General features: G+C 43.2%; 1 protein-coding gene across 2 annotated transcripts; it reads right to left on the bottom strand.

Annotated features, from left to right (window-relative positions):
• Window positions 1–4,380: 4,380 nt before the first annotated feature.
• CCNG2 (cyclin G2) lies at window positions 4,381–14,476 on the bottom strand. Of its 2 annotated transcripts, none has more exons than XM_003129100.6 (8): window positions 14,188–14,476; window positions 13,093–13,230; window positions 11,847–11,984; window positions 10,295–10,545; window positions 9,742–9,820; window positions 9,549–9,647; window positions 7,006–7,211; window positions 4,381–5,837 (listed from the first exon to the last, which is right to left on the bottom strand). In XM_003129100.6, exons 2-8 carry the CDS (start codon window positions 13,228–13,230, stop codon window positions 5,714–5,716), a joined length of 1,035 nt encoding a protein of 344 aa, XP_003129148.1. In that variant the 5' UTR covers window positions 14,188–14,476; the 3' UTR covers window positions 4,381–5,713. The 2 variants fall into 2 exon arrangements, with proteins under 2 accessions (XP_003129148.1, XP_003129147.1); XM_003129099.6 differs by lacking the exon at window positions 14,188–14,476 and adding an exon at window positions 13,317–13,411.
• Between the last annotated feature and the right edge of the window lie 819 nt (window positions 14,477–15,295).

The following is a 15,295-nucleotide window of genomic DNA, read 5'->3' as shown; positions in this document are numbered from 1 at the left end:
TACAATAATAACTCAATTTGAAGGAAAAAAAGGGAACTCCATTCAACATCAATCATTATTAGAGAAATGCAAATCAAAACCACTATGAGGTACCACCTTACACCAGCCAGAATGGCCATCATCCAAAAGTCTACAAACAATAAGTGCTGGAGAGGGTGTGGAGAAAAAGGAACCCTAGTACACTGCTGGTGGCATTGTAAATTGGTGCAACCACTGTGGAAAGCAGTATGGAGATTCCTCAGAAAACTAAACATAGAACTACCATTTGATCCAGCAATCACACTCCCGGGCATCTATCCAGAGAAAACCATGACTTGCAAAGACACATGTACTCCGATGTTCATTGCAGCACTATTTTCAATAGCCAAGACATGGAAGCAACCTAAATGTCCATCGACAGAGGAGTGGATCAAGAAGATGTGGTAGGTATACACAATGGAATATTACTCAGCCATTAAAATGAACGAAATACCAGAATTTTTAGCAACATGGCTGGACCTAGGAATTATCATGCTAAGTGAAGTCAGCCATACAATGAGACACCAACATCAAATGCTTTCACTGACATGTAGAATCTGAAAAAAGGACAGACTGAACTTCTTTGCAGAACAGATGCTGACTCACAGACATTGAAAAACTTTTGGTCTCTGGAGGAGACAGTTTGGGGGGTGGGGGGATGTGCTTGGGTTGTGGGATAGAAATCCTGTGAAACTGGATTGTGATGATCATTATACAACTACAGATGTGATAAATTCATTGAATGATAATAATAATAATAATAAACTCCAGAGAAGCATAATTAGAAAAAAAATGTCACCTATAATCTCACCACTCAGGGATAACCACCATTTGACTATAAATAACATTATATGGTTATCTACTGCTGTGTAACAAATGGCCTCCAAACCTAGTGTCCTAAAACAATGATTTATTATTTTTAATGTCTGTGGGTTAACTGAGATCAGCGGGGTGGTCCTTCTGCTCGGTGTGGCTTAGCTGAAGATGTTCATGCAAGCTGCATTCAGCTGGGAGAGAGCTGAGGCTGGAACATCCAAGATAGCTCCTCACCCCCAAAAGCCTCTCTGGGCCAGGCTCTCAACTTTCAGTAGCCCAACCTGCTTCTTCCCAACATGGTGGCTGACTTCCAAGAGGGATAAAAGAAGCTCTCGAAGCCTAAGCTTGGACATGCACTGAACTTACTCCGTGGCACGTTAGTAGGCAAAGCCAGGCACGAGGCCAGCTGGAATTCAAAGGAATGGACTCCACTTCCTGATGGGGAGAGTGGCAAGTGTGCACAGGATGGGAGGACTCATGGGCTATTGCAAAACCATCTACCACCCCCATCTGATGTGCTAAACACAGAATCAGTCAAGTTGCTGACCATTTTCGGTACAAATAATTAGAAAAACTCAATTCAAAAGTGACAGATACAAAGTACATGGTGTTTGGCCATAGAAGAATCTAATAAATGGGTTGTTTAAACAAGCTCTGACACTAGGCATGCATGCAGGCGAAGGTGAGAGGCAGAGGTGAACATCTAATTAGCAGTCAATGTGAAATAAAAAGAATTAAAGGAAAACAGCAGAAGCTAGAGAAAGAAAATGGTTAAATTGTTGTGACAAGTGTTCCCCAACCAACATCTCTATGCTTGAGTACTAAACCTGAGCACAACAGATGAGTGAAACACGTTATCTGTCCAGTCTCACTTCCTGAAGGGCAAAAGGGGGCAGACCAAGACCAGGGAGAGTCATACTTGAGCATGTGCAATGGCAGAAGCAGCAAAGTGTGTACCCCACATACTCGGAAATGAGGGAATCAAAACTTGAAAAGTCAAGAAGCAAATATGAGACCAAGACGGCAAGCTTCTCCTCACCCCAGCTGTGAATGGGGCAGGAGGCTTGATTCTCAATTTCATTCGTCACAATTATGGCAAAGCCACCTGGTTGAATGGCCCAACAAGGGCATAACCAGGCCTCTGGGCGTGTCTGTGAGACTGATAATAATGCCTCCAGAGAAAGGACTGTACCTCTCGATTTCCACCTTTCTTCCTCATCCCCACTGCCATCACCTTAATTCAGTATCCGTCACTGCCTGGGATGTTGCCAGACTTCTGAGTGGGCCCCCCGTTACGTTATTCATCTCTACCTGCTCCACTCCATCTTCCACAAAACTGCCAGTTACCTTTTTTAATATATATCTTCTAGCTCTAGGAAATGCCGAGAAAAAAAAGACCAGCGAGGCATAAAAAAAAAAAAAGTCTGGAGAAAGTTACTGTGTTCAGATTAGGAAGAGACTTAACATATCATGATAGACTTTATCCTGATTGAGGTACCTAGCTAAGAGTTTTTCAAGAGAGACATAATCAAATTTGCGTATTTTACTTTTTTGAATGTGCCCGCAAGCACATGGAAGTTCCCAGACCAGGGACTGAACCCATGCTGCAGTTGGGAACTGCACCAGGGCTGAGGCAATGCCAGATCCTTAACCCTCTGTGTCACAAGGCAACTTCCCAGATTTGCATATTTTTAAAAGATTTTCATATTTTAAAAAGATATTCAGGGAGTTTCTGCTGTGGCTCAGCAGGTTACCAACCTGACCAGTATCCATGAGGATGCAGGCTGTATCCCTGGCCTTGCTCAGTGGGTTAAGGATCTGACGTTGCCCTGAGCCGTGGTGCTGGTCACAAGTGCAGCTCAGATCTGGCCACTGTGGCTCTGGTGTAGGCCAGCAGCTACAGCTCCTCAATTAGACCCCTAGTCTGGGAACTTCCATATGTTCCAGGTGCAGCCCTGGAAAATCAAATAATAACAATAATAAAAAATAAATAAATTTAAAAAATGATATTCAAAAAAAGAGAAAAACATAAAATAAAATAAAGTAAAAACAAAGTAAGAAAAAAAAATGATATTCGGGCAACAAAGAGATCAGGAGTAAGCCTGGAGACTGAGATTCCCTGGGATGCCGTAGAAACCCTGCTGATAGAGCACAGGTCTGAACCAAACCAGTGGCAGAAAAGTGGAGACAGGGGAGATACACAGTATAAATGCTAACTGGTGACCTCCAGGTGGGTGGCAGCAGGCAGGAGGAAACGAGAATATCATCTAAGTTTGAGCAGATGAGATGCCTACTCACCCAAACAGACACACAGGAAAAGCAGCTTTGGGAGGAATCAGAAACTTCCACCCGGGATGGCCAGTTGTAAATAAACAGGCTGGGAGCTCAGTAAAAGGGTCTAAATATACTGAAAACCAGAACGGGGAACGGATGAAGGCCCACATGCACAGATTCACAGAGATTTACAGCAGGCAGTAAGAAAAGCCATAAAACCCTAGAGGAACTGAAGGGGACTCAAGGCTTGGAAAGCTACAAGGAACTTTTACAGCTCAACAAACTTTCACATCTCAACAAATCAAACTCTGCAAGAATATATTGCCTGCTATGTGCCAAAATTATTTAATAAAAGGAGGAGAGTCATTCAAGCAGATTCTCTACTGGAGGGTAGGAAAACATCCCCCAATCTTCAGGGGTAAAGAGAAGAAGTATTACATGAAAACCATTTGCAGCATATCTCATTTTCTAACAAACTAAAGAAACCAAAGCTCTGTGAAATCAACCTAGATGTACAACCTAAGCAAAAAAAAAAAAAAAGGCCACCACTTTGAAAACAAACCTAAAGCTTAGAAAAAGAGATCCGAAGAGCCAGAGGCTGGCAAGGTCCAGTCAGAGCTGTCTCTCCTAGTGCTTATTTCAGCAAGCATCCTTCTTTTTTTTCTCTTTTTGCCATTTCTTGGGCTGCTCCCACGGCATATGGAGGTTCCCAGGCTAGGGGTCAGAGCTGTACTGCCGGCCTACACCAGGACCACAGCAACACAGGATCTGAGCCACGTCTGCAACCTACACCACAGCTCATGGCAACACCGGATCCTTAATCCACTGAGCAAGGCCAGGGATTGAACCCGCAACCTTATGGTTCCTAGTCGGATTCATTAACCCCTGAGACACGACGGGAACTCCTCAGCAAGCATCCTTCTGAAGAGAACTTCATTTGTCTACAGAGAGACTGTGCTGACCCACCAACCTGAGTATTCTGGCCTATCTCATACCTGCTGGCTTTCACTATACACGAACAGGCCAGAACTCGTGTTATTATGCCACTCTTTTGTTTAACGTGAGGCCACCCCAGAGAGAGGTCAACTCTCAAATGACTGACTTTCCGTATCTCCAAGGCTAAGGGCCACTGTAGGGAGGAAACACTACCTCGCTGACTTCTGGTAACCAGAGAGTGTTCATCCTGGAGGCATGCCAGCCTCACTTCGAGCCTCTCCACTGAAATGGAGCAAGCACTTTTTATTTTTCACCAAAAAATTATAAACTAAGATGTGACTGCAACCAAGGAATACAATTTATTGATATTTTTATTTTTGAGTTGTAATCTATTATTACTTCAAAAAGCTTCACTTCAGGAAACATCCAATGGATGCTGACTTACCAGTAAAAAAGTAAGCCATCACTATATGATTTATAATACAGAATACACAATAAATTATATTTACATGCAATGACTAGACTATCACACACACGGTAAAAAAATACACTATTTTTATGTACATTTTTTTAAAGATTTACATTTTTATATACAGTTTATAGAGTTAAAAAAATTCTCTGTACAAAGCTTATGTGTACAGAGTTTGTAAATCCCTATTCTTATGGCTGTACCACCATACAGATACACTTAAAACTAACACTACAAACACTTCGTTTTTTTTTTTTTTTACACTTCATATTCAATATGGCACCCATATACTAATACCATTATTTCTGAAATGTGAATTACAAAGGAAAGAAAATGTAATCATGCAGACTTATTTTTAATATAAGAAAAGGAGGTAAGATGTGTTACTAGATCAACATTTATCAGTTCCATAGTTACCTAGTTCTGTTCAACTTCTTGCACTGCTTTCACACCAGTACATGCAAAACTAGCAGATTATGGATTATTTTAAAAACATTAAAATAATACTATAGTCTGACAATACTTAGGCATTAGGAATGCAACTATCTAACAACCCTAGCCTGTTGCTTATTTCTGCTTTGGCAGAAACCTCAAAGCAATGAAGACATTACTTACTAAAATTCACAGAAATGTCAATATTATAAGTCCTAAGTGTATAGAGTCTGCATCGGATAGTACACTGATTATTCAAAAGACAACAAAAAAAAGGTGTTCGACATTTAAGAGTATATTCTCTGTTCTGGGGTGGGGGGAATCTAAGATAAACCGTTAAAGGATTATCCATTATCCCTGCTAAGGAAGCACCTGCACGCTCCCCAGTCTGTTTCAGTAATGACACCTGAAGGCTTTATAAAAAGTTTAAGCTACACTATTCGTCTTTAAAAAGCTTCTTGAAAAGTAATAAATTGAAGATATCAGCACCTTCCCTCCTCCCCCAAGTAGCTAAAGATCAACGAGAAAAATAAAGTGCCAATGTCTAAAGTATTGTTAATTGTTCAAGAGGCACTAACCCATTTGATGGCTTAGGATTAAATATGAAAATAGGCCAGATCTGATCTGAATAATAAATAGAAGGTAGGTATTCCAGGCTATGCAATTCCTGCCTAGATGGGGGCTGGGCCAGGAAACTACCTACTCCCCCATTTATTGCTTTGAAACCTGTACATACACTGTAAATTCGGACCCAGGACAACTGGATTTCTAAGATGGAACGCACAGCGTCTGTGCCACTTTGAAGCTGAAAAAGAAAGCACACTCCGGGTTACTGTGAGGGCAGCCGCTGAGGCTCTCTTCTCCACAGCTCATGTCTTCACAGGAGTCCTCACTAGAAGGAAAAGAAATGGGAAGAAAAGGATCCCATCACTTAAAACACACTTGATCATCATACAGGCAAAAAAAAAAACCCACAAAAAAACAAAACCTGCTGAACAGATAGGTCTGGTCTCGGGATTTTTACATTCAAACTGTAAGCTTTACAGAGACAAAAATTTAACTTATGAGGATTCCTAAAGTGAAGTCTATTATAACCTCCTTAGAAAATACAGATTTGCTTAAGAGGTTTAAACAAATTACCATTCGCCAAACTACTACTCCTATACCATTAATAACTCTGTCAGCACCGAAGTGTAGAATCCTATGTATTTTAAATCCAATAAATGCAGGCTAATGACAAAGACCTCCTGTCACATGGTCCTGATGTATTCCTTGCATCAATACTTGCATCACTGATACGCACAAATACCAAACCAACAAGCCAACAAGCTATGCAAATGGTACTTCTGGTTTTCTGTTCCCTATTGCATAAAATAATCAAATTAATAAAATTAAATAATTCATTTTACTAACAAAAATAAACTCTGAATAAAACAACGGCATTTGGCAAAACTAAAAATATCTGCAGAAGTCTGCCGTGTTAGTGGTGGCAGATCCCTTTGCTTTCTGGTCATTTAACCTGCAGCCTCCTCCCACGGTACCATTTGAAGAACTCATACTAAGGTCAAAACGCCCAGAATGTTGTTTGTTGTTTTGGTTTGTTTTTAACTGAACTGTATTTCAAAGAGCAAAGGAGATGGCAAATAACCTGTTTTTTAAAAGGGAAGGAGTAAAATAAGTCAGAGAATAACAAATACTGTGTGATCTCACTTATATATGGAATCTTAAAAACAAAAAACAGAACTCAGAGATGTAGAGAGCAGATGGGTGGTGGCTGGGGGCTGGGGGCCGGTGCAGATGGCCAGAAGCTACAAACTTCCAGGTATAAGTCCTGGGGGTGGGGGGTAACAATGTATAGGATGCTGGGTTTTGTTGCTGTTTTAATAAAGGAAAAAAGTGGAGGGGGTAAACTTCCAAAAGTTATTACCTATTTTAATAAAACTATTTCTGGTTAATCTTCCCACCTGAAGATATGATGCTATTAGAGGTAGGGGCTCTGATACACAAAAATCAGTAACGTTTAGTCTGGGAAAGTCTAATTAATCAGGGAACCTGCTTACCTTTCACTTTCATCAAAACACCCCCCCTCCGGTATCGTTGGCAGCTCAGGAACACTATAATAGCTGTTATGGAGGTTCTGGGCTGTGCGCCTTGAAACAATCCAAACCAACTTCTTAAGATCTGGTTTGCAACATTCAGGAGAAGAATATTCTGCTAGGCATTTAGAAACTAACTCCCTCCAGTAAATGAACTCGGAGTCATTAATCTGAAAAAAAAAAAAAAATTAAATGAAGAGGTTATAACAGTGGTTCCCAAACCTTGCTGCACCTGTGATTTATAAAAAATACTGATGCCTGGCTCGCACCCCTAGATACTCTTATTTAATTGATACAGGGCGTGATCTGAGCATCAAGAGTTTTTAGAGCTCCCTGGGAGTTCCTGATGTACAGTCAAAATTTGGTAGCCACAGCTTTGGGGGAGGAACGCCATGGGTATAAATGTGCATAGGATTTGATACAGAGAACACGCCACCTAATTTGAGAAAACACACTGACCCAAAAACACTACGTCTGTTAATAAATCAATTATTAAGAACCTTCACTGATAGTCTCAATGCAAAGGAACCGAACATAATTTAGGTTTCTGCAAGAGAGCATCACTTGGACTGCTAAAATATGCATTTACATTAAGATACCAGGCACATGCGAATGGAGAAGTTGGCAATATCAGAGAAGAAATTTCCCCAGAAGGGCATGGTTCCTCCACCACTGGCATGTGCCCCAGTTTACTGCAAGGAATCAATTTTCACCGAAGATGTCTCCAAATAACATTATTATAAAAGGTTTACATTTGAATAAATTCGTGATTCAAACAAAAGCTGGACATTATCTGTTAAAATAAAATGCTTCACAGTGCATGCACCTGCACCACAAACACAAGATGGTTTTATACCATCTTGGCCTCCATTTCCACCTAATCCAACCATGTCTTAATCCCCTTGCAATCTGGCTGCTATCACTCCCTTCTTCTCCTGACATCACCCTGTCTACCCAATCATCTCCTTCAATGAGACCCTGTGGGACTCTCATCCAAGTTCAATACCTTGACCTGCCCCAACCTGAGAACCTCTTTCCAACCTGACAGTGCCTGCATGCGTCTCATGTACCTCCCTTCACGTGGCTCCGAACGGGGAAATCACCAACGCTGAACACCCGGAGTTTTAACCCACCCCTAAGCAAAAGACTCCCACAATTTTCTTACAGTGTCAACTATTATTTCCTCATGAGAAATCCCTAACATCAATCTCCAACTAGGATCTTCTGAGTTTTTATTCCAGACTGCCAAAGATCTGCTAGACATCTACCTATCTGGAAGGCCTACGAGCACCTAAAATCATACTTCTTTGATCACAAATTAACTTCTCTCAAATTCCCTCTGTGGTACCAGTATTTTCTCCATCATTAGGTCTAAATCTTGGTCATTCATGACTCCATGCCTCATTTCCACACCTGGCCTCTAAAACCACTGAGTTGGATGTCCTTATTCCTGCCCGTGACTGTCACCTAGACATTCTATCTGAACCTACCCTAAAATGACTCCCAAAAGCCTTTGAGTATCCCAACTTCCTGGCCATAAGCCTTTGCTGCCCCAACTTTCACTGTCTAAAATTCTTTTGGTACAACCAGGCTCCCAATCACCATGTCTCTCCCAGGCTACCCTACTTCTCTGCTAATAAAATTCAGTACCCTCGACGTTCAGAGACACAGTCCCTATGTGAGACTATGGAACAGAATAAACGACAGAAGACCCCACCTTGTGTTAAGTTCCATACTTCTCCAACTAGACTCTCGGTTTAAGAAAAAGGACTGTGCTTTTGTTTGTTTGATACCTCTTTATGAATAAAAACTTAGTGGGCTAGCCTGACAAAGGGGTTTAAGGAGAAAAAGAGCTGACGTTATTTTGGTAATGCCACTAATGGGACAATAACTCAGCCCCACAGACGTAATGGGATATATGCCATTAGTGTATTTACTAAAGCTACTTAGTATACATCTTAGAACAAGGGAACAATGTACACCACTATATCACCAAATGGCAGGAAGACTACAGAAGGGTCGTCTGAATACAGAAACAACCTAGGCTAAGTGGCCAGGTTCCCTTTCCACTTAACACTGTTTGGGCCAAAGGTGCATTTGGAGGCACTCCCTCTGTGATACAGCAGCTTAAAGATTCAGCTTTGTCTCTGCAGTGGCTCTGGTAGCCGCCAAGGCTCCAGGTTCAATCCCTGGCCCAAGGCAGTGGGTTAAGGATCCGATGTTGCCACAGCTGTGGTGTGGGTGGCAGCTGTGGCTAAGATTCAATCCCTGGCCCAGGAATTTTCATATGCCATGCTGTTGGGTGCTGCCAGAAAAAGAAAAGAAAAAAAAAAAAAAAAAAGAAGAAGAAAGAAAGAAAAGAAAACCTGCATTTGGAAAACATCAGGACTTAAGATATAAGAAAAAATAAGTAAAAGGTAAGAGCCCCACACAGTGTTACTTAATCATTAAGGCAGCACAGGAAAAAATAAAACTTGCTGTAAAGAATAAGTTGTAAAGATAATTACCTTGGAATGTTTTTTAACAAGCAGGAGAATTTCCAATAATTCAATGGATTTCAAAGTTTCAACTTCCAAATTGAGAAGGCACAAAGCTAGTATAGATGGCTACAAGGAAAAAAAGAGAGAAAAATAAATTATTTTTTAAATTCAAAATAGAAACAATGACATATAAATATATATAAGCAAGAAATTGACTTACTTTTGCTTTTGAAAAGATAAGTCGGCAGTTGCAAGCTTTCAGCTGAGCTTCCAGTTTATCAAGGCTCAGTATTTCTTTCCTATACAATGGAAAGAAAGGATAAAACATTTTTGTAAAACTTACATAACTTGGAGTTCCCGTCGTGGCTCAGTGATTAACTAATCCGACTAGGAACCATGAGGTTGCAGGTTCGATCCCTGGCCTTGCTCAGTGGGTTGGGGATCTAGCGTTGCCGTGAGCTATGGTGTAGGTCGCAGACACAGCTTGGAGCCCGCGTTGCTGTGGCTGTGGTGTAGGCTGGCAGCTACAGCTCCGAATGGACCCCTAGCCTGGGAACTTCCATTTGCCGTGGGTGCGGCCCTAAAAGGACAAAAGACCAAAAAAAAAACTTACAAAACTTACAAAAACGTAAACAATGTTAAGGACTTGTCATTAAAAATCCAAGGTGAAAGTGTGGGTGGGATAAAAATATTAATTTCACTGGCATTCTAATTCTTTACTGTTATTGAAAGCAATGCTAAAGTACATAATTTTAATTTGTAATCCCACTGACCTTTCTGAAGTATGACAAAGTACTATGGTATGGTATAAGTGCAAAAAGTTTAAGGCAGTAGTAGCTTCCAATTCATAGTGCAATTTTTCTGAAATTATTTTTTCCATCCGGTTTATGTCAGAAGCAGTGCATTTACACTGACTAATCCGGATGACATCGTGAGTAGATGGAATATTGCATTCTTCTTCAACTATTCTAGCAGCCAGCAAAAAACAACAGACTCCAATGCAAGACAAATGTTTAGGTTTCACCTGAAAAACAAAGAACAAAAAGCTTCTTCCAACAACCATCACTGATTTAACAAAACAAACAAATGAAAGTATACAGTAATGAGCCTCTCCTTAAGACAGAACACAATCAAGCTGCTTCCCTGTACTTAGCTTTATACACAATTATACTTAACTCTTCTTAATTTTAAACTGTCTTAATCTCCCGTTAAAAAATAAAAAAGACATTTTCAGCATTTAAATTATTTAATTTAGGGAGTTCCCCTCATGGCTCAGCGATTAACAAACCTGACTAGTACCCATGAGGATGCAGGTTTGATCCCCGGCCTTGCTCAGTGGGTAAGGATCTGGCATTGCCATGAGCGGTGGTGTAGGTCGCAGATGTGGCTCAAATCCCAAGTTGCTGTGGCTGTGGAGCATGCTAGAGTCGACCCCTAGCCTGGGAACCTCCATATGCCTGGGGTGAGGCCCTAAAAAGACAAAAAATAAAAATAAAATAATAAATTATTTAATTTAACTGCAGGTTAAAAAAGAAACTGTAACGCAAGTTCAAAAGCTAGGTTCTAACAGAGTTTGACTTTGTATTTCAAATTTATGAAATTCCAAATAGTACAATCTCCCCTCAAATAAGCCTTTCGACACCAAGAAAATACACTTTTTCCGATATAAAAAGAACATACTCTACTTATCTTCTTCTAATCTATTTAAGAATCATCCCATACTTCAATGCAAATTTCCCCAAGAGAGATATTGCATCAGATGTGCAGAGTGGAGCATATGTAAAAGCTGCCATGGACAGATGGCTGCCCTTTTCTTTTCGGTGCCCTGAAAACTGACCCAGCAGCTGACAGCAATCCACCGGCAGAAGAATCATCACATTTTTCTAACAGTTGCTGGTAATTGTTAATATGACTGTGGCTCCCTGCTTTGAAAAGCTTCTCATAGGGAAGGCAATAAGTCACCTTTAAACACACTGCTATCCTTCCATTTTGTCATGTTTCAGGTGTTTAAAAACACCGAGGCTCAAGAGAAACATAATAGGAGATGAAAATGTGAAAACCTTATTTTGAGAACTGAATAAAGAATACTTAAAAATCAGTAGTCTTCCTTTCGTTGTATCTTCAAAGAGAAGGTATATAAGCAGTACAGCAAAACCTGACTTAAGCTACACTTAGTTTTGTAGTCTCTTAACCTGGACTAAAGATCACAACTCTGATTAAAAATGTACACTCACTTGCCAAGTATTTATTGAATTCCCATAAGCAAGGCACTGTGCACTGGGTATAAAAAAAATGGAAGTTGTACTTATAAAAATGATTAAATACCTTCATAAGAGCCAAGAATCTGTCCAAAATATTGACAGCCAGGACAAAAGTTTCAGTGCAAGATCCAAAAAAATTGGTTAAACTCCTTAAATCTTCTACTTTGGCATTTCTCAATCTTGAACACAAACTGTTATCATTCTGCAATAAAAACCAAGAGCCAAAGTTTATGACTATCTTAGAACTTGAATGAATGGATAATACACACAGATTCAAATAAGGTGTTTTTTCCCCTTAATCTTCAAGAATATAGGGAACAGAGTGCTATCATTTAACCAAAGCACTACACTTTTTCAGATACAAATGTGTACATATCATTGCTTTTTAAAAGAATATATCACATGGGGAGTTCCCATCATGGCTCAGTGGTTAAGAAATCCGACTAGGAACCATGAGGTTGCGGGTTTGATCCCTGGCCTTGCTCAGTGGGTTAAGGATCCGGTGTTGCCATGAGCTGTGGTGTAGGTCACAGAGGAGGCTTGGATCCCACGTTGCTGTGGCTCTGGCGTAGGCCGGCAGCTACAGCTCCAATTAGACCCCTCGCCTGGGAACCTCCATACGCCCTGAGAGCAGCTCTAGAAAAGGCAAAAAGACAAAATAAATAAATAAATATCATATGGTAGTTCCCTAGTAGTTAAGGGTTGGGCTTTGCTACTGCCGTGACCCATGACTGGGGTTCAGTCCTTGGCCTGGAACCTTCCACACGCCATGGGGCTGCCAAATAAATAAAAAATTAAGGCAATCTTAAATACATATATATGTATATATATATGCACACATCATAAAAAACATTCTCCAATTCAATATAAAGCAAACTGTTGCCAAATTTCCAGAGGGTTATATAAAATATAATTCAGTCCCTTTGTAATGGACATACAGACGGCTGCTTGCCTGTTTTCTTAAAAAAAAAAAAAAAATCATTCAAGAGCCTACTATACAGTATTGCATAGCCAGAGGGTATTTCCACAAATGACCCGTTCAATTTCCAGGGAATCTCCAACCCAGAAGCTGCAGGCTGGGGGTGCCACATTTGAAGAAACACTTCCCTAGAGCTAGTATCACTCTCGTTCTTGCTAAGAAACAAAAGCATGACTCTGTATTAAGATATATCTTAGTACTCTAGGAAGACCAATTTTAGTCTTAAAAAACTTCGCAGCCTTTAGTCTTAATTCAACTAAAAAAAATTTTTTTTAAGTTATTTCCCCAAGTCGCGTCAGCGGCTAGAACAAGTTCTTTCCTGGGAACTTACCTCCGGAGTAGCCTCGATCAAGCTCAGCCCTTTTTCTCGAGGTTGGAATCTCTGCTCCTGTTCTAGGTAGAGGTTCAACAATCCGAGGAGCTGCACCCCTTCACGACCGGCCAAGTATTCTGCCCCCAAATCCTTCATCTGCAGCAAAGACACCACACACAGTTAGTCTATCCTGGGGGTGGCAGAGGTGAGAGGGGAAGCCACAAAAGAGCCGGGGCCAATACCTCCAGAGAGGGGAGCCCCGGTACACCCTGGCGAGGAGCAGGTTAGGGGACCAGTCACGTCCAGCCGAACCCCAGCGCAATCCTCCCCGACCGCCAGGGAGGTGTGGCAGGGGGAGGGCCCTTGGTCACGTCCGCCGGCCAGCGCTGGGTCAGACCGGCCAGCCCCGGCCTCCCCACTGTTTCACAAACAGGAAACTGTCCCCGGCGGCGGTGTCCGGACCATCCGCCACACCTGAAGTCGTGGGGGATGGGTTTCTGCCCAGTGGAACGCAGCAGGGACTCGGATGGCAGAGGGTCCCGGGGGCAGGGGCTTTGCACAATAGGGGGGAGGGGAGAGAAAGTCTCGCGACCGAACAAAGAACAGGAGGGAGGAGACTCCCGAGCCCCGCCTCTACCGCGGAGCTCGGCTCCCGAAGCCCCTCACGCTGGAGTCCAGCCCCCAAGCCTTCCCCATCCGCTTCAGTAGAGCCTACTCTGAACAGAACCCGAACGGGAGAGACCTCAGTCCCAGAGACCGCTGGGGTGGCAGGGCCCACCCGATCGGGGTCTGGGGACAGAAATCCAGCCCGCCCCTTGACCAGGAACACCCTTGCATCCACTGATGCCCCGATTCCGTCAATTCAAGAACCACCCCAGCGAGCTCCCGTGGCAAAATGAGCGAGGGGGATACACCAAAGAACTGCCTTCATTCAGTCTCCTCGACCCTCTATCCATCCTATCAGCATCTCTCCGCCCCCGGGCGCCCACTGCCCTAGGATTGAGGGCAGGACCGGAGTCGCTCCCCAGGCTGAGGACTGGGCACTCTGACATCGAACCCCGCAGTACCGACCATGAACAAAGAAACTCTGCGATTCTAGGTGGGCCCACTCACCGTGCTGGAACCGCGCCTCCACCAGCCTTCCGCGTCACGGTCGGGGGGACTGGGCGCGGCGGGTGCTTCCGGACCTATCTCCGAGGTCTGGGACCCGCAGCCTCAGCGGTGCCCCCGGACCGGCATCCGACCCTTCCCCCCTGCCGCCGCCGCCTCGGCCTCACAGACCCGGCGTCATCCCGCTGCCTGCGCGCCCACCCTCCGGCTGGGGCGCTGCACTGGCCCCTCTAGCCCTGCCCCACCACGGGCTCCACTGCAGCCGCCGCCACCGCGGAGGCCCTAGCAAACCCCTTGTTTTTGTTTTGAGTTTTCAACGCCCCCAAGGGGGCGGGGCACGTGACTCCCCGCGGAGGGATCTGACGCTGCCGCAACAGACTTTGAAAAATAGTTCCGCCCATAAGCCTTATCTCCAGCCAGCTTTGAGGCCTCCTCAGCTCGCCTTTGCTTTACTGAGCCACTCCTCCTTCTCGGTTTCAAGGCGAAGGATGGAATCTGGACATCGGCTTCATTCCGAGATTGATCCTAAGGGGGGGGGAAATGGTAGCGATAGGCATGAGGGGGCGGAAGGAGATAGTTTCTGGTCGCATTGCACCTTTTAAAGGTCCCCGATTTGTTTTGTTTTCGCTGTTTTGAAAAGTCCGCCCAAAGTAGCCGACTCCCTGATTGGATATTGGTGGGGCTAGCCGAATGCTGAAGCTCTGATTCACTCTCGAATCCGGATTGGCTAACTGATTGGCCTTTGAGCCCTCTGATTGGTTTTCACCGTATGCTACTCCTCTTTCTGCCTTGGGGCCTTAGCAACTCTGGGGTCTGCATTGCGCATGCCTGAGTGGACCGCGTAGGAGGAATTCCTTGACTTGGCCCGGTGGTCTTTCCCTTTCCTCCGCCCCCTCGGCTCTAAGCAGGGAAGTACCACTCTCGGTTCTCCCCTCCAAAGAGCCGGAACTGCTAGGTAACCTTTGTGACAACCCCTCCCACCACGGGAGGGTTTCCTGCGTTCCTTTTATAATTTGTTGTGCAGGTCCATTTTTGCGATAATCAAGTAAAATTTTCAGGGTACTTATTGAAATATTTGGGAGTAAAATGCTGTCATCTTTGATATTTGCTT

Source organism: Sus scrofa, chromosome 8, assembly GCF_054392235.1.
Source record: "Sus scrofa isolate SSC_HxYL_T2T_F1_AM1 chromosome 8, Sscrofa_HxYL_maternal_Yorkshire_Landrace_v2.0, whole genome shotgun sequence".
Classification (NCBI taxonomy): domain Eukaryota; kingdom Metazoa; phylum Chordata; class Mammalia; order Artiodactyla; family Suidae; genus Sus; species Sus scrofa.
Note: the sequence above shows the minus strand (reverse complement) of the source record. Positions and strands in the feature narration are given on the sequence as shown.